General features: G+C 33.3%; 1 protein-coding gene across 13 annotated transcripts in view; it reads left to right on the top strand.

Annotated features, from left to right (window-relative positions):
* The window catches only part of CREB1 (cAMP responsive element binding protein 1), a 56230-nt gene that overhangs the window by 19736 nt on the left and 16805 nt on the right, over positions 1-19689 (top strand). For 5 of the 13 annotated variants that reach the window (XR_005649023.1, XR_005649025.1, XM_039844574.1 and 2 more), the window contains exons 3-6: positions 3836-3982; positions 10503-10603; positions 14693-14835; positions 19066-19248. Coding sequence is in view for 9 of the 13 variants with exons in the window: in XM_039844574.1 (XP_039700508.1) it covers positions 3836-3982; positions 10503-10603; positions 14693-14835; positions 19066-19248 (574 nt within the window). In the remaining 4 variants the exon portion in view is untranslated. Of the gene's footprint in view, positions 1-2659; positions 2697-3835; positions 3983-4732; positions 4775-10502; positions 10604-14692; positions 14836-19065; positions 19249-19689 lie in introns of those variants that run through there. The other 8 variants (XR_005649022.1, XM_039844573.1, XM_039844571.1 and 5 more) reach the window with 4 other exon arrangements.

Genomic DNA, 19689 nt, shown 5'->3' on the forward strand with positions numbered 1-19689 from the left:
TATGAATTGTGAGCTTTACTTATGGTGACTGTGGCATTCCCAATGTCAGTATCTTTTAAGTCTGTCTTCTGCCCCTTGGTGTTGGTCAGGTTCCCCAAAGCAAGCTTTGGGAATACCCTGCTTATATGGTAAAGGCCTAGGAGCCAAATGGGAAAAGACGACTGAGATTTAGTATTCCACCCTTGCAGTGCCCGGTGTTAGGCAATCAAAGTTAAGGGACCTTCTGTCCAGAAAATAAATCTCCATTTCTCTGTCAGCATGGGATACATTAGTTGTTCACCCACAGGGAGTTGAGGAGGAGATCTGATTGCTTCTTAACCAGCCTTTCTTATTTTCAGCATCTCCTTTCACTCCACCTTCCAGAGTGTCTTAGATCCTGAGCCTCAGTAAGGATTTTTGTGGTGCAAATCAGGCTTTCCCTGCCTCCGCTTCACGAGTTGGCTTTTTGAGGTCTTCTGAGTTCAATACCATTCATCCATCTGCTTCCCAGCCTCCAAAATTCTTATTCTTTCCCAGTTTCCTATGCAGTGTGATTATGCCTGTAAAAATAAAATCGATTTCATGAAGTTTAGTTGGAGTTTCAGTAAGGAGCAAAACTATATGCACATGTTCAGTGTGTCGTTATTATCAAGCAGTCCTCTAGCACTTAACGACTTTTAAAAATGGGGTGACATGATATCTGAGTTTGGACAGTTAGGAAAAAAAGCTGATTCCCATTTGTATGTTTTTTTTTGTTCTTTTTATTCCCAACTACAGAGTCCATTTATACTGGCTCTCCAAGTCCTTAACACATACATCATACATTTTTGACATAATTTTCTCTTATAATTCTGATACTTGTTAATTTTTCATTAGTTTTTAATACTAGAAAAATATAATAAAATCGTAAAATCCAAGATTATTGTGATGTGATCAATGAACAAGGAAAAAAAGGCTAACTAGTGAAGGGGAGGACAATCTTAATGAGGTGTCTTATTTCACTGTTGGAATATACAGATTTCTTTTGAAGTGGAAAAAAAATATGAGTTTTGACTATGAGAATTTTTTTCTTTTAATTTTCATAAGAGTTTATTTGAGCTAAATTGATGACGACATATGCCAGGGAGCAAGATTTCAAACTCTCCCAAGAATGAATTTTTATGAATTTAACTGAAGAGTTGATTAAAAGGATGGTAGTCGTAGCTTCTTGCAGTAGGCAAAGTTAAAAACCTAAATATACAATAATAAGGAATTGATTAAATAAACTGTATAATTTTTACTATTATGCAGCCATTAAAACCATTAACGAAGATTTAATGGAATGCAAAGATATTTATAATGGATTCAAAAGATAAAATAGATTACATGATAGTGTTATCAAAATTTAGTGTATATATGTACCTTTAAAAAAATACCTAGATCTACAGCAAAAATATTAAGTAATTAGCTCTGAGTGGTAAGAATATAAGTGATTTTTTATCTTATTTTTGTGTATCTGCATTTTATAAATTATGATGAAAGGAGACATATAAACTTAGAATGATCAGGGGAGAAAAGGGATCATTCATTGAGTTAGCTTGTTATATTTACCCTGGAAGAGTCTCAGAAGAGGACATAATAATTGCTTCAAATATGAGAAGAGCTTTTATATGGAACTGAGATGAGATACTCTGAATAACTTAAGGTTGTGATTCAGTGTAGGAGAAAGTATCCATGGGTTCGTCAGATAGTCTAGGCTGAATTTATAAACAGGCACCCTACGTAACACTGATGGATATAGTCCACAGACCACATTTTGAGAACCAGGTAAAACTAAGCAAGATTTATATTGATCAGAGGGAAAACGATTAATAGGGAAGGACTTCCTAACTGTCCAAAGGTGGAAGCTCATGGTTTTAAACTTTACCTTCATTAGGTATCTTCCCCCCAAGCTTCAGTCAGATATTTGCCTGCCTGCTAAACATCTCTGCAAATTCAAATGTCAGATCAGTTAGTTCTATCATCTGCCACCACCACCACAACCATGAAAAGTTTCTCCTTCTATGTTCTCTGTTTCAATTGATAACATAATCTCCTAATTCTCGTCCAAATATGAAATACATGGGATATCTTTGATTCCTCTCTTACCTCCTTCAACCAGTCACTAATAAAGCCCTTTCTGGCATGCCTCCTGAATTCTCATTAAATCATGTCTCTCATCCCCACAATTAGTGCTTTATTTCTGGCCATTATCCTCTTACCTTTACTAATATATAGGCTTTCTCAGTCAGTCTCCTCACCTCTACTTTTTTCTTCCTCTGAAATAAATATCTTTCACACTACCACTAAAAAGATCTATCTAAAATGCAAACCTCATTATGATATTCAGGAGTTCAAAGCCCTTCGGTGCCTTTCCCAATCTTCTCAGGGTAAAATGCAAGTTCTTTAACATATGTATGGTTTTTCATGACTAGCCTATGTAGCCCCTGCCTACCTCTGTTATTTCGTCTCCCCCTACTTCCTACATCATATAGTGACACACTTAAGTGATCCAGTAGTATTGACTGCTGGTCTTCCCTCTCTGCTGTGTACAGACCACACTGTTTCTCTTTGTTTTTTCCAGTGCTATTCTCTGCCCGGAATTCTGTGCCTCTCCCTCGCAAGTCATAATAACGTGCCTAACTTGTATTCTTTATTTCAGATTCACTTTCTTCCCTGGTAGCCTCGCCTCCTCTCAGGTGGGTTGGGGTAGCTCCCCTTAGTGTGTTCATTTTTTCTTCACAAACCTTATTACTTCACTGAATTATATTCATTTGTGTTCTTTTCCCCCATTTCTTCACACGTACACCCCAATAATTTTCTTAAAGGCAAAGATCTATGTCTTTCTCATTTCTGTAGTTTCAGTTCTAACATTGTTCTCAGCACATAGGTACCTAGTTAGTAACTGTTTACTAAAAGAGCAAATAAAATCCCTACCCTGAATGTGTACAACAGAGGAAAAATACAGACCATCTGATAGATATGAATGACATAAGAGCCCTTTGTACCTAGATATTGACTCATTAAAATAGCCGCCTTTGTGCTTCAGGAAAAAAATTTGTTTCTCTTATATTTTCTCAACTCTGCTTTATGCCTTCAAAAGGAAAATAAATTCTTAAAATATCAACTGTTACCAGTGTAGTGATTTATTTGGGGGGCAGGAATAGCAGATTTCAGATTATAATACCTATTAATACTTTCTCATTAAAGAAAGGCATACTTGTAATTAGTTTAAAATAGAAACTGTGCTGTATATTATAAAATGTATATTTGTTCTAGACGTAGTAGCTAAGTTTTGTCCAAGTTTGAGAGCAATTATATTTTAGAACATGGCTTAGTTGACACATGATATTATGAAGACTCTTGTGTTTCTTCAAGTCTAACATATCTCTTGACTTTCAGTAAATTACTTAATCTCTTTGAACACTTGATATTTGTCTCTAAAATGGAGATAATCCTTATTACTTAGTCTTGAGTTCTTTGAAGAGCAAAATGAGAAATTGGATATGAAAGCAGATGTGAAAACGTAAAGCACCATACAAATAAAGTGGTATTTAGTGTTCAGAGGAAGTCTGTGTTACATATTTTGATACTACATTAAAAAATATTTTGGTTTTTGTCATTTGGGAGGAGTTGAAAAATGAGGGTGGGGGGAGGCATTTGTAGTTGTTTTTTTTTAAGACGGTTCGATTTAATCATTAGTTTCTTTCACAGTAACGAAGTACTTATCTAGCAGAAAGGACATCTTTTTGCTGCTAAAAAGTTGCTTTAAATTGAACATGAGTACTCTCAAAAAGGTATCTGTGATGGTAATTTTTTCTCATGTTCAACACCACAGGTATCTATGCCAGCAGCTCATGCAACATCATCTGCTCCCACCGTAACTTTAGTACAGCTGCCCAATGGGCAGACAGTTCAAGTCCATGGAGTTATTCAGGCGGCCCAGCCATCAGTTATTCAGTCTCCACAAGTCCAGACAGTTCAGGTATGTGTATAAAAAGTTCTGCATCTACTTTTGTAACTGTTGTTTATAGCCATATCTTTCTCCTTTTATTAGTTATGAAAATAGGAACATATCTAGTTCAGAGTTTTATTTTACTTTACAGTAAAAGAATATGCTGCATCTATATAGTCATCTTATAGGAACACATACACAAGAACAGACTTATACAAAAAATACTTAAGCTACAGAAAAAAAATAATGGATCAGGGGAAATCATTAAGTACATGGGATAAAGTGGAATTGTTTGGGAGAAACTGTAAGACAGATGTACCTCAGTTAAGGAAAATTGAGGCATAAAAATAATGACTGTAATTTTCTAAACATGAAACTGGGGTGGGGAAACTCTTGTCAAAAATTAATTGATAACCTTACCTAAGCTATTATTTGAATTTAGAGATCACATAAAGCATTTGTAAAACCAGCTGCATTTAAGGTTCTAAGTTAGGGTATATAACTTTGAAATAATGATGTATTCAGAAAATATACCTACCTTAAGAGTTGGGGATTATACTACGCATGTTATCTTAGTCTTTGGAGAGATTGCTCTTTAGGATGGATCCAAAGGAATTAAAGACACATAGACTTCTGAAGGTGACTAATTAATTGTAGGGAAAACCTAGAGCTCACTACATTTTGCAGTGAGCTTATTGAAGAAAAAGAAAAAAAGACTTGAATGTTCATTCAAGTAGGCCATAACCCCAAGCCTCCCATTTCCTATTTTTTGCTTCACAGTCTTCCTGTAAGGACTTAAAAAGACTTTTCTCCGGAACTCAGGTGAGTCCTAGGTCTTAGATTTGTGGAGAACTATTTTTAGAAAGGAAGGTGAGAAATTATTCTTTGTCTTTGTCCTTCCCTTCTCTGTAAACATGAAATTCAGGCTTGAGTAAAAATCCTAGAGATCTTCTAGGTCTAAGCCAAACTTCTTACCCAGCCATTAGTCTATTGCTTAATTTTTCTATATATCTTTTCTCCCCTCTTCCAAATGGTAGTCGAGTATTACTCAAACTCTTTCAGGGAAAAGAAACTCTTATCTCCTGAGGTAACCGATTTATGATTAGGGGTAATTGCTAAAAGACTTTTCCTTGCACTGAACCAGAATTTTACCTGGTGGACCCATTTCTATCCTCAGGTACTAGTTGAGCAAGTTTAACTTCTTTTCTGTTGGACTGCTTCCTATTCTCCACTTCCTGCCCCCTTCCCATTAAAAAAAAAAAAATCCAGACTAAACAGTTGCCTATTTGTCTTCAGCCATTTATTATATGGTGTAGCTTTGATTTCACATCACCATCTTGTCTTCTTGTGGATAAGCTGTTGTATTTTTCTTGAGTATGGTAGCAAGACTGATATTTGTAGAAGGAAAAGTGCCTCCTTTGTTCTAGAAGTACTCTGTTAACATTGAAAGGACATACTTGATTTTGTCAGCCACATCATACTACTGGGTATTGAGATTCTATTAACCCATCTCTTCTTCATTCTGTCCTTGTGCTTTTGGTTTGCTTGAACTCTTAATGGGAAAAAAAAGAATGTTTTCATGTGAAATCATTAAATTGTATGAATTTCCATACTGAAGGATACTGGGAATAAAATTTGTTAACCAAATAGGAGACATCGTTGTCCAGGTAAAGACCAAAGAATTTGATTTCTGTGGAATCACACTAACTCAGTTATAGTCTCCTATTCTTTGCCTCAGTTTTTATTTCGTTGAATGCTACTTTACTGTTTTCCACACTATGTCATTACTAATTCACTACTTGTATCTTCCTCTTGATAATAGTAGAAACTAGATTCCAAATCTCACATTAATCTTTTTCTTTTTCACTTATAATTACCAAAATTATAGCCACAAAATTAAAGGTTATAATTTTTGGATATAATATATAATATTCATTTATTATATTCTTCATTTTAACCTTTACTTTGTGGCAATGATAATAATAATAAAGACCTAGGGGGTTATATGGCAATTAACTATAGACATGTGTTTACTGTTTTAAGAACACATTTTTCCATTAATGGGAGCTATGCTTATAATTGAAAGCATAAATTCTACAAGTGGAGACACAAATGTAGTATTTTTTTTCTTTAAAGGACCTAAACCATGGAGAATCTATTACAGAGCTTTAATGGTCACTTCAGCAGATTAACAGTGATTAGTATTAATAACTAGATAGTTTATATCGGAATAGGTAGTCAAACAAGGAGAAAAATGGCCCCTCACACTTCTAGATGGAAGAATATTAGTATTCTAGAATAACACTACCAAAATATACAAGGTACAATTCTCAGGTGTGAAAATAATATATTAAGACTTCTGTTTATATTTTTTAATCTAAGAATATTAGAAATTAAGCTATATTAATATAATATATGGCTTGACGTTGGTGCCCTAACTTTATTGAAGTGTATGTATGAGCCAGATCTCACAGATTATGTGAGAATCCTCCAAAATAATGGGACATTAACAGTGGCATCCTCACCTGTCATTTGTTGTTTTTGGATACATTTTTAATATAATGCAGGTTAAACATGTCAGGAGATTTATGAGTTATGTTACCTTAAATGATTACATTCATTCTGTCAACAAATTTTTATTTATCACATGCTATGTGCCAGTCACTATTCTAGGTTCTTTGAAAGACAACAGTGAATAAATAATACTTCTCTATTCTCATGAAGATCACATTTGAGCAAAGAGAGACCATGAAAAAATAAAATATGTCAGGTGAAGATAAGAGCTGAAAAGATGATTAAAGCAGGGGAAAGAGATGGAGAATGATTCCCAGAGAAGGATGTTCTATTTTATGTCGGGTGGTCAGAGAAGCATGGTGAGCACAGGGCAGTGAAGGAGGCTAACCCATACAAATAATAAAAAGGCAAGTCTAAAGCCTCAGAAATAAGAGTATGCTTTACATATCAAAGAATAGCAAGGAGATGTAGCTCAAATAGAATAAGTAAGGGAGACAGTGGTTAGAGATGAAATTGTTGATAGAATCTTTACAATACTTTGTAATGTGGTGATATCCACAGTAAAAATCTCTTGTGCAACGTAAAGATTAAAGGGTTATCATGGAGCACAGAGTATTTAAGAGTTATCTAACATAAGGATGAGTTACTTGTTTGTTTTTTACATAAGACAAATGTTCCACAAATTTTTGAAAAAAATTTCAACTATTTCTAGGAAAGCATGTGAGAGTAACGGCTTTTTGAAAGAAACTTCTGCTGTGGAGAGAGCATTTTGAAAATGGAAGTTTGGAAATGTGTCCATACTTTTTTATTAACTGCAAACAATTTAATTTGTCATCTAAAAACTCAAATGTATATACTTTTAAAACCCCAGAAATAGAATTTTCTAAAATTTTTCAAAAGTTTTCTAGTTTCAGTAGGTATTGAACTTATTTGTTAAAATATGAAAGCATAACACCTTTTATTAGCACACAGCTGACTGACAGCAGACGAAAATGAAAAGCGATTATTTAATAAGCCCAGCCAAAAATGCACTTACTTTTATATCTACATCTCATGGTTCTCTTTTTCAACAAGAGCAGGTATTAAATCACATTTCAAAATCCCAAGCTTAGAATCGGATTTTTTTAGTCACTTATAAAATATTAAATGATTTTTGAGGAAGCATATTACAGCAAATCACTCACTATTATGAAAAATTAAATGATTTATCTTTAAGAAACTTACAAATATATTTTAATATTTATATTTGATCTATCTCTTTAAAAATTAATTGTTTTATAAATAACACTTGAAATTACAAATAAGAAATTTATATACTTATGTAAATTTTGCTTAATTTATAAGGGTGAGCTGCGGTCCAAAGAGTTTGGAAATCATTGCTCTAGGCTTTTATTAAACTTCTTGATCCAGTGAGTAAAAAATCTAAACTGTGAGTCTGAACTCTACCCAGGAAAAGTACTTAAGTTTCTAGGGGAAAACAGCTAATATTACCATTGCTTTGGTTCTCCCTGATACTTTATTTTGAAATTTCAAAAAACATCAAAATAGGAAGGTTTTCTCACACATAAACAGGTGATGAGTTTTTAATAAAAGGAAGTTGAAAACCATAGATCTCAAACTTTACATCTGTAAGTGATAGTTTGGCTGTTTGAAAATTTCTTAACTTATAAATGGCCATGGTTAAAGACCTATTTAAGGAGGCCAGAAAGGGGTTTTGTTTATAAGAGGTGACAGGAGGTGAAGCCCAGAGGAAGTGGCTCTGTCATTGAAATGTGATGATAGTCTATGATACTTAAAATTGGGATATAATTTTTCATACGGTTATTTTTAAGTCTATTAAATATATTAAACTATAATAGTATTTATAAAAAAGGATTTTGATATGATTTTGTTAGTCTCAGAAATGTAGTTCCAGTGTGTTTTTGGTTTTATTTGCTTGTTTTTTGGTTTTTGGTGGATAATCCATAGAAATTGGCTTCATAGTTCTAAATAATTACTATATAGTAGTAAATTAATACGTTCTGTCTGAATTGATAAAATCTTTTAGATCAGAGGAAGTAGGGGCTTTTCTACTAAGAGCAATAGATCCACTGATTTTGGGAAAAAAAAATGACTATATATAAAAAGCAACATTAATTTACTTGATTTCAAAACTGTCCTGTAGATGGATTACGTGCCATGTTTTAAAGTTGTTTTCAAGACTTTCGATTTAGGAGAGTATGCTCAAGTTACTATATATCCTTAGAAGATTGTAAGGATGAGGGTCAAATGAAGAAGGCAGAAAGAACAGTAGAACAACTAAGGTTCTGAGAAGTATTAATGACAGTGAATACTTGATATAGTACTGTTCACTTTGAGTTCAGTCTTGTTCCTTGAAATTCTGACCTGCTGAGGCCTTTTCACAACTGCTCATGTACTGTACATCTATGAGAAAGGCTGCAGACTATGCTGAGTGGGCTAGTTACAGCAGGTACAAATTAGAGGGAAATTGTTATATGTGCTCCTTTAGCAGTAGCTGTAGTATTATTACTACTCTACAGAGAACAGGCTAAATTCAGCCTAGCCATCTTTTTATCTGTCATTTCTGGATTCCTTAAACGTTCCCTGTTAATTCTTAGGTCTTTTAAGACTATACTTCTTATACTTTAAAGTGTTTGGATGAGACATTAATTTATTGTAGGTATATTTTTTGAAGCATCACTAGATTTAACTGATTTCATTATAAAGTGAGTGCATATCACAAAGCCCTGTCAAAATGAGTGCCCACTCTCCAGAACCCTTAGGCTCAGACCACATACAAGGTACCTTTAGGATTTCTCAAGTTCCTCTGAATATGTTTTTTCTTATTGCCATTGCCATAAATTTTGACCTGGAGCTAATCCACAGAGACCCTTTTGCCTTGGTTAAATCTAATTCTCACTCTTGACAGCTTCATGCACACCTAGTTCAGCAAAGACTAGGAGTGTCTTGTTGAGTAGACTAAGGAAACTTGGCAGTATAAATTTGACAGAGAAGCTTACCTAGATGAATGGAATTCTAGTCTAAAAATAGTCTTAAAACATCTCTGGGTTGCTGCTTCTGTCAAAACTGGTTTGAGATTGGAACCAATAGGACTTTGATGCTAGTAAGGATGTCTGAAACTGAGATGCGAAGTATTGACAGTGGCTCCACTACTTCCCAGCTTTGTGATTCGGATGAGTTACTTAAATTCTTTGTGCCTTAGTTCTTCCATCTATAAAATGGATATAATAATCATACTTATCCAGTGCCTAATGTTACTCTTTTAGTGAGTATTAAGTAATATAACAGGTATGTGCTTTAGCAGAGCACCTGGCATGTAGTAAGTTCTCAGTAAATGCTAGTTGCTATTATTATCCCTTTATTAAATGTACCTTCATTATTCTTCTGTCCAGGAATATTTCCAGAAATGCACAGTTCTTTACCTTAAGTGTTTGTTTAATAAAAATAATAGAATGCCAACTTTAAAACATGTCTATATGTAGCAGAGAACTTCTTACTAACTTGCTTCAAACAACCATCAGGAACGTGGTCAGGGATCACCAATCTTATTTGTACAATTGTAAATATATTCACAAGCATTTACATAGTAGGAAAGGAAAATATTTGTATAGTCACTATATAGACGTATTACCAAATATTTATTCATTTATTCTTTCTGTTATGTCAGAAACCTTATTTTACTTGGTAGTTTTGTTTTAACTGTAAGAAAACAACTGACAGGTAATATTGACGCATTCAGGATTGATTACATGAAGTCCTGAAAGAGATAAAGCAAAATTTGGGTGTCACAGAAGTTTTGTTTTAACAAAACTTTTAGGTACTCTGACTTCTATAGAATAAGTAAAGAGGAGAAGAGAGTGATTAGTATAGTTATCTCCCATAAAAACTGACTTTTTATCTACTGAAGCATTTATAAGGTTTTATATATGTCCTTTTTTATTTGACTTCTAAAATTCATAAAAAAATTTTATGAGAACTAAATTTGATTATCAAGATAAAGTTTTTCTTTTTTTAGATTTCAACTATTGCAGAAAGCGAAGATTCACAGGAGTCAGTGGATAGTGTAACTGATTCTCAAAAACGAAGAGAAATTCTTTCGAGGAGGCCTTCCTACAGGTAAGGAATTTAAGAATTAAAAGATGTTAGAATCAGATGTTGGAAGACCAATTATCTGCTTAGTTCAAGACCCTATAGCTTATTTATCTTCATTTTGAGTTACTTCTCTCAGAATAAGTTGAAGCTTATCATACAGAATAAGAGTACTTACTCTGAACAGTCCTGGATAAACACTGATATTTTTTTCTACTTCTGTTTCTATAGGTTATACTGGCTGCTTCTTTTCTATTAAAAAGTTTGGAATACATTTGATAAGGTTATAGCATTTTCTAGTTACATGTCAGTTCTTAGACTGTACTATTCATCTACTTAGCAGCACATTTGCAAACCATTTCTTGTGCCATAGTATTTAGCAGATAACTGTTAATTTATAGTTGGATGATGCTTTGCTGATATCCACTAATTTTAGGGGCATCTTACTGTAGTTTTTGTATTTGGCTATAGAAGTTGCCTGGTCCATGCCTTGCCTCCAAGATGGACCAGAACCATTTTTTATATATATATATAAATTGGCTCCATATTCAAAACCTCCAGGAAGAACAATTCTACAAAGCTTCATAAGCTTGCTTCAGAGTTTAATAAACTTCAAACGTATAACATTCTTCTTTGTTATTAGTCTGAATTATTTTATGTATATTTCTCTTTTTCAAAGGAATAGTTAATTTTTTTCCCCACTCATCTCCTAAGCCAGTCCTTTTTTCTATCCTCACAATTTAATTAAGAATCCTAATGAATATCAGTAAGTTGATTTTGAAATTTTAAGAAATTTTATGTTACCAAGTATGTGTTGTATGCATTTATACTCATAATTTTTTTAATATAGCTAGTTTTAAGATTTTATCTTTGAAGTATATCTCATGTTAGTATATGACATATTTGGTCTTGAAGTAGATCCAACCTGGTATTTAATAAAACAAGCCACATGGACTTGTCTGTGTATAAATTCTAGGCAAATCTTAGCTATACACCTTATAAAATATAAGCTACATATAGAAAAATATCTTTCTTATTTGCCTAAATTGCCTGGTAGCCTATATCCCAGCAAATATGATTTAAATAATAACACCTTTATTAATAATGAAATAGAAGATGCCCGAGACCACACATATGTAGAAAAGAAGCTACTTTAAGGTATCCTTCCTTACAGCCAAACCTCCATGGGGGGTGGGGGTACCATTATTTTTTTTTTAAGTTTATGAATTCTTGAAACCTAGCCTTTATCTATGTCTTGATTATTATAACAATATCTCTAACAAAGTATTTATGATATGCTTGTAAGGTTGGAGAAATGGAGATCAATTGATAATATAAGATGGGTTTTTTTTTATTTGAACAACCCAGCTTTATAGTGATTAATTTATTATACCCAGAGGAAGTCATTGAAGAGCTCTCACTTAGTCTCATCTGGCTTGGTATTTTTACTAGCAGTTAGCTGAAAAACGTAGAAGCCATGCTTATAAAGTTTACAGATGACAGAGCCTTAAGGGATAAGTATCCCAATGGATGGGGAAATAAGTACTTTGAAAGATCTTAATAGCCAATGGGGAAAGACTGAAACAAATAGGATGAAATGCTGGTGATAAAAACATAGAGTCTAAATTAAGTAAAGGAATTACAGTTGACCCTGAACTAAAATGCAGATTTGAACTTGACAGGTCCACCTAGAGGTGGATTTTTCCAGTGGACCTGTGCAGTTCAAACCCACGTTGTTCAAGGGTCGACTTAAGTTACAGAGGATTTTCAACTGCTCGGGCAGTCAGAGCCTTTAACCTCCTCTTTCTTGTTCAAGGGACAAATTTAGTAATCTTGCTGCTCAGACCACATCTGGAATGTACTTTAAGAGAAAGTGAACTATATCTCCAGGGGGAGAATGACCAGGATGGTCTGGAGCAACAATTTGAGAAACTGGAAAGAAAAGGCTAAGAATGATCACTGGCATTATGCAAAAGAGATTTTTTTGCTGGTCTAGGGTAGAAGCCTTTAAACTTTTTTTTTTTTTACACGACAATCCACAAGAAGTACATTTTTATAGTTCTCCATATACATACACACAATTATACATATTCATATATTTATACAATTACACATTCACATATAAATATATATGGGTATATGTGTGTGTGTGCATATACAGATATACACATACATATACCTATATATAGGCATCTGAAGCAAAAGTTCCACAAAGCAGCACTCACCATTATGTGTGATGTTCAGCTGTTTTTTTTTGTTTATTGTTTTATGTTGGCTGTAACCTACTTTATTGTTTTCAGGCTTACATATGGGTTGGGATCTCAGTTTGGAAAACATTGCTCTAAAAACCAATATTACTCAAACTATGGTCCAAAGAGCAAACTGATAAGTTAGCATCTGCTTAGTACAAATTCTTGGGCCCCTTCCCCATACTTAATGAATTAGAGAATCTCTGGGAAGGACACGCAGTAGTCTGTGTATAACATGCTCTTTAAGTGCTTCTTTGTATGCTGAAGTTTGAGAAACAGTGCTCTAGAGCAGTGATATCCAAAAGTGTGATCTGTCCACAAGCTGTTTAAAATAGTTATGTTTCTCATTTGCAAAGAGATAAAGGAGAGAAAATCATCCTTACAAGAAGAATAAGAGTTACTAAATGGAAAAGAATAAGTAAGAAATATGGAAAAGAATAAGTAAGAAATCTTGGAAATGAGAAGTAGAAACCAGGGAATTAAAAAACAATGATGACAAACCAGTAAACGCGATAAACTAGATACAAGTAACTAATAAGATAACTGGTAAACTGGAAGAGAACTGAGACTGTAACTCAGAATGGCGAACAGAAATAGGTAGAAAATATGAAAGACATGTGAAAAGTCATGGAGAATAGAGTGAGGTGCTTCAGTAGAAACATTTTTACAATTTCCAGAGGAGAAATTGAGAGAAAGGAAATACTTAAAGACATAATAGTAAAGTTAGGGTTTTTTTCTCCTCCTCTGTGATTACGTTATTCGTTTGAAAATATGGTAAGGTTCATTTGTTTTTGTATTCTATTTTTAGAATTTTCCCCATCTTCGTTGATATTTTCTTTTGTGTTGAATATGTGAAACATTAACATGTTTCTAAAAGTCAGAATTGTACAAAAAATATATATACACATACACTCAGAAGTAACCCCCCATTCTATCTTTTTTACTTCTTTCCCACCCACTCCTAGTAGAAAACGAATCTCATTAAACTGTCTCATTTATCCTCTCTGGTTTTTTCTTGAAGAGATGAGCAGATACATGTCTATTTTCTTACTTCACTTTCTTATACAAAAGATACCATGCTGTATCCATTATCTGGATGAACCATAGTTTATTCAACCATTCTCCTATATGTGGGCATATAGGTTGTTTCCAGTATTTTGCTGTTATAAACAACACTGCCAGGAATAACCTTATACATATGTATTTTTGTACTGTTGGAAGTATATCTTAAGGGTAAATTCTTAGAAGACTGCTGTGTAAATACAATTGGTTTTGGTTGATGTTAACCAAATTCCTTCTGTAAGGGTTATGCCAGTTTTATACTCCCAACATCAGTGTATGAGAGTGTTTTCTCACAGCTTTGCTAACAGAATATATTATACTTTTTTATTTTCACCAATCTGAGAGTTGGAAAGTTAAACTTCATGTTTTTCATCTTTTTTCCCCTCAATTTTTAAGAGTTCTTTATATATCAGGGATATTGGCCCTTTATATGTAATACATGTGAATATTTTTTCTATTATTATTCATCATCTTTTGACTTAATTTCTGGTATTCTTTGCCCTGCAAAAGAATCTTGTTTTTCTGTAGTCAATTTTATTAATCTCTACTTGCACCTGGATTTGAATCACAGTCTTTCTTTACATTTAGGTTAAGGAAAAATTCAACTGTGTTTATTCTAGTCCTTCTGTGATTTCATTTTGACACAGATCCCTGGTCTTTTTTTAGTTTACTCCTGTAAATTATTATATTTTAAACTTCTATCCTAAGCACTAGCAGCTTTCTACTAGTTTTCTGATATTTTTTTATTTATTTAGCCAATATATGTTATTTTTATTGTAATTATTATAATTCTCTCTTTTTCTAGGAAAATTTTGAATGACTTATCTTCTGATGCACCAGGAGTACCAAGGATTGAAGAAGAGAAGTCTGAAGAAGAGACTTCAGCCCCTGCCATCACCACTGTAACGGTGCCAACTCCGATTTACCAAACTAGCAGTGGACAGTATAGTGAGTAATAGATATTTCTGTTTTGGAAAGTGATATGAAAAACTAATGTCTGTATAATCACCTTAAGGAAATCAAATAAGTGCCAACTCTTCTCAGTCTCAGCTGTCATTGTTATATTTCCTTTACTGTTCAGTATGCAAGTTCTGTAACAGAAGTATTTTATTTTTTCAGGGTTTTAGTTAAGATTATTCAAGAATGTAAGCCTTTAGATCAGGGGTCCCCCAAACCTGGGCCACAGACGAATACCAGTCCATGGCCTGTTAGGAACCCGGCCACACCACAGGAGGTGAGCTGCGAGCAAGTGAAGCTTCATCTGTCTTTTGTCTTTGCAGCCACTCCCCAGCACTGGCATCACCACCTCAGCTCCACCTCAGATCATTAGGCATTAGATTCTCATAGGAGCACAAGTCCCTGGTTCCAAAAAGATTGGGGACTGCTGCTTTAGATAGCCCATTGCTTTATGCAGATGCATGAAGAGTCTTATAAGTTTCTCAAACCACTACTTGAAGATTTTAGTCCTCCTATAACATATGATGCTAATAGAGAACATGAGTTTTTTCAGATAAAGAAATTAATCATTCTTTGATTATGTTTAAGGACAAAATGGTCTCATTATTCATCTGTTTTAATACTTCGTCTTCCCTTCTAGTATTTTAAAATAGTATTTAATGTTTTGTGGTTGAGGTGGAGAGGCTTGGTTGCAGTCTACTAGCACATTCAATTATTATTTCTTTTAATATAAAAGGTAGTGAATTATGATAATGAAAACCTAGGGATTACTGAAATTAAGTCCTTTTTGACTCACAGAAAGCAAAGATTTCTTTTGCAAAATTATCAATTGCCATTTCTGTGGTATCTGACACTTAGGTATCTCTTATCTTTCACCTAAATCTGTTTTATAAAATACTTTGAGTTCTGCTATTGTTTGATCAAAGGCATTTGTGTGAATGGTTCTTTTTGTTCTCTGTTTCCAATACCTTTTTGCCTCCCAGAGTGCCTCACTTATTGATTTCTTCATTTTGATTTGTTCATTAAATCCAGGACTGCCCATTATATGTTTTCTCCCTCCCTTCCTTAATTACAAATTAAATGTACACATTGAAACTTCTTTGCTGCATTAGTTTTCTAATGCTCTGTGGTAGCCTGCGTCAGAAATACATATAAAAGTTTGACTCCCAAGTTAATAGTTTTCCAATCACAACTCAGCCTTGGTCTGCATAACTAATTTGCATTCCAGCTGTATTAAAAACAAATTCCCAAGTAGCAGACTTTTTATTTTTAGCTTTCTCAAAGCTGAAACTCTTGATAATAAGTAAAAGGAAGGTATTTTTGAATAAGCGTCTTGTTCACTCTTTTAGTCACCTTTTTCTTTCTTAAGTTCTTACTTACAGGTACTACCTGTATACATGTACATGTGTATTTTTTACCCTTATATTCATACTGTTTCAGTTAGCCAAGATGTGTGTTCCAAGACATTGATACATGACCTTTATTTTTCCCCTACTTCAGCATGCCCAAGAGATACAGCATACTCCTGTTAGTGACAGTGATTCACTTAGCAGTGACTCTTACTTGAACTAGAAAGCATGCTCTTAAGAAAGAGGTGTATCAGAATCTCAAATAGGAAAGTGAAATTCAGAAAAGTAGATGTTTAATTTGGCACACTACTCTCCTCCAGCAACTGAAAATTGCTAGTTTTAAAAGGTTAATACTTTGAGATTTTAAACTTTATTCATTATCTTTATCCTTTATGCTCTCTATATATACCAATATGGCCTTGATGGGACTGATTTAACATTATGTTCTTGTTTGTCATTAAGAGCCAATACAATAACTACTTATGTATACAACATTTATATATTTCTTAACTTATAAAATAAATATATGGTTGTGAAAATTGAAATAGTAGAGATTCATAGTATTAATAAAAAGTGAAAATCTCTTTTATACCATATATAGATATATACACATATAGTTGTGTCTTTAACAGCTACATTTTGTTTTACTGTGTAAATAAATATAACATTTATTTAAACATTCCCCCCACACACATACTGATGAACCTTTAAGACATTTCTACTCTTCGAGACAATGCTACATGAACATTCTTATATATGTATTAAAGTCTCAGTGGGGTAGCATCCAAAGAATAGAATTATTGAATCACAGCACGTCCTGCCCAATTGCCCTTCCCAGTTGGCTGTACCAATTTCTGTTCCTTCATAAATTGGTTATTTTTTTTATTAATACTGTTACTAGTTTTATCCATGCTAGGTTCACTGTCTCAGATGATAAAGTCTTGAGAGATTTTTAGGTAGAAAAATACCTAAACTTGAATTTTGAACTTGAATTTTTTGTTTCACTAAATAAAACTGTAACCCATGATGTTTTCAGAACTCTTTATTTTGGCTACTCAGAATCTCAGCTACTTTTATGTTTAATTGTATTCTTTCTTTCTAGATTTTCTAGTAGAATTATTATATATACACGTATAGACACATCAGTCATTTGACTTCTTTATCTTCTTTAATGAATTTAATTTCATGAAAGCTATTTCAAATTCTTTTGGAATAGGCAAGTATATAAACAAGTATTGAGAAAAACCATGTTTGATAGGCTGCTTTCATATATACATGATCTCATTTGGTTTTTACAACAATTGTCCTTAGTGGCTAGAACCAGATATTTTTATTTTTACAGAAGAGATAACAGATTCAAAAAACAGTTTAGTGATGGAACTTGCACTAGAACCCAGATCTCTTGCTATCTAGTTTTCTACTTCTTTCTTCCCACCTTGAGTTCATTGTATGTAGCCAAGAAGAAAGCTGCGTGTATTAAATACAGTGGAATTTGCTTATTAACTCTATATGAGAAATTGTGGTTTGAGTCTATTAACCTTCTGATTCTTTCAAGTTATCCAGCAATATTAATCTCAGAATAGTTCTTACATATCCCTTGTGTTATCTTTGTCTAAGATAAGTAAAACATATGGGATTAGCTAAAGTGCATGGATTGTATATGTCAGCATCTTAGTTTCCACAGGTATCATTTGCTAAACCAAATGATAGCCATTAACTGTTAACTATTTCTTGACTGAACAGTAGATAATCAAATTTCCATAGATGTGTGACTCGGGATATTAGTTATTAAAGCTGGCTAACAATTGATCCCAAGTTAATTCCTTTCTAACAGACAAAAAGTAACATGCTTAAGTGTCAGACATGTTGATATATTCACTGAAAAATCCATTAATGCAATTTTATATGTAATATTGTAATTTTTAGTCCTCTTTCTGGAAAACTTGAACTCTTAACAGGGATTGTATCTAGAGAAGGATCCAACTACTTATCTCAATGCTGGTATCCAAAAGATTGCTTCGTCCAAATAAAATAATGATCTATTTCTTTTTTTAAAAAACTTTTTCCATGTTATTAGTATGGGCCAAACTTGATTACTTTGTAACAGATGAATGACAAGTATGGTTAATTAATGAATAATCAACAAAAGATCCTATATGAGGATGCTTAGATATGTAACTTAGAGATAGCAATAAGGCATTTTTCTCTAAATGATGATCTTGAACTCCAATTTTAAACTCTGTGAGAGACTGATAATTAAGTTCCATAGGATATCTCGGTTGTTTCATTGAATGGACTTTTGTTATAGTTTATGCATTGCTAGCAAGGTAGAGAAAAAGATGCATTATTCAGCTGCTTTATTAATTATGTATTAAAACAACCATTTATTGGGTGCCTATTACATGCCTATTTCTGTGCTAAGTACATGAAAATAGATAAGAAAAACCATCATTTTCTACTCTCAATAAATTTATTTCCTAGTGGGACAACAAATATTAAACAATTAAAATATTAGGTAGTTAATGCTAGATTAAAGGAAGTATGGATCACAAAGTTGGTACCTCCTCTGAACCAAATAACTTCAAAAGGAATCTAATATTTTCTCACTTATCTATTTTTTAAAAAAATTGTTAACAGACATTATTATAAATTGTAATGTGGTTCATAGAGTGCATTTGTATTATAGAAGTTGGATGTGGGCTTCCTGAGCAGAAAGTACTTGAGAATACCAAATCCTTCTTGATGGTGTTATTTACTGTAATAATTTCTCCTAGCTTATGTCTGGCAAATTATTCTACTTTGAATTTAGTGTGTTGTAAAAGTCTTATATGGTATTAATTAAACTTGTAACAAAAAATCCATTGGGTTTTAGTTGCCATTACCCAGGGAGGAGCAATACAGCTGGCTAACAATGGTACCGATGGGGTACAGGGCCTGCAAACATTAACCATGACCAATGCAGCCGCCACTCAGCCGGGTACTACCATTCTACAGTATGCACAGACCACTGATGGACAGCAGATCTTAGTGCCCAGCAACCAAGTTGTTGTTCAAGGTAAGAGAATTCAGAATTCATACATGTGGTAAATTCTTTGAAAGGTTAAAATGTTATAAACTCAGAAAAAGTAAGTATGATACTGCAGAGTACTGTTAAAATGTAGTTAATTTTTCTTTATGATAGATAATATTTTCCATGAACTCTTCCATTATTCTAATTGGACCAAAATGTCATGGCATAAAAACAACTATTTTCAGTTTTAAAAATATAATGTCTATCTTTAACACCTCTAGCATTTGGGGGTAGGAGAAACAGAGTAGGATAGAGGAAAGACAATGAAATCAGGAGTTAGGAAAGCTAGATTCTAGCTCTAACTATAGATTCGCTATGTGGCCTTGTGTAAGACTCAACCTCTCTCTGGGCCTCATTTTTTTTCATGTGTCAAATGAGAGTTGTACTAAGTCATTAATAATCTTTGGAGGTTCAAAATTCTGTTTC

The sequence above is a fragment of the Pteropus medius genome, unplaced genomic scaffold (assembly GCF_902729225.1).
Source record: "Pteropus medius unplaced genomic scaffold, Ma_sr-lr_union100, whole genome shotgun sequence".
NCBI classification, from domain to species: domain Eukaryota; kingdom Metazoa; phylum Chordata; class Mammalia; order Chiroptera; family Pteropodidae; genus Pteropus; species Pteropus medius.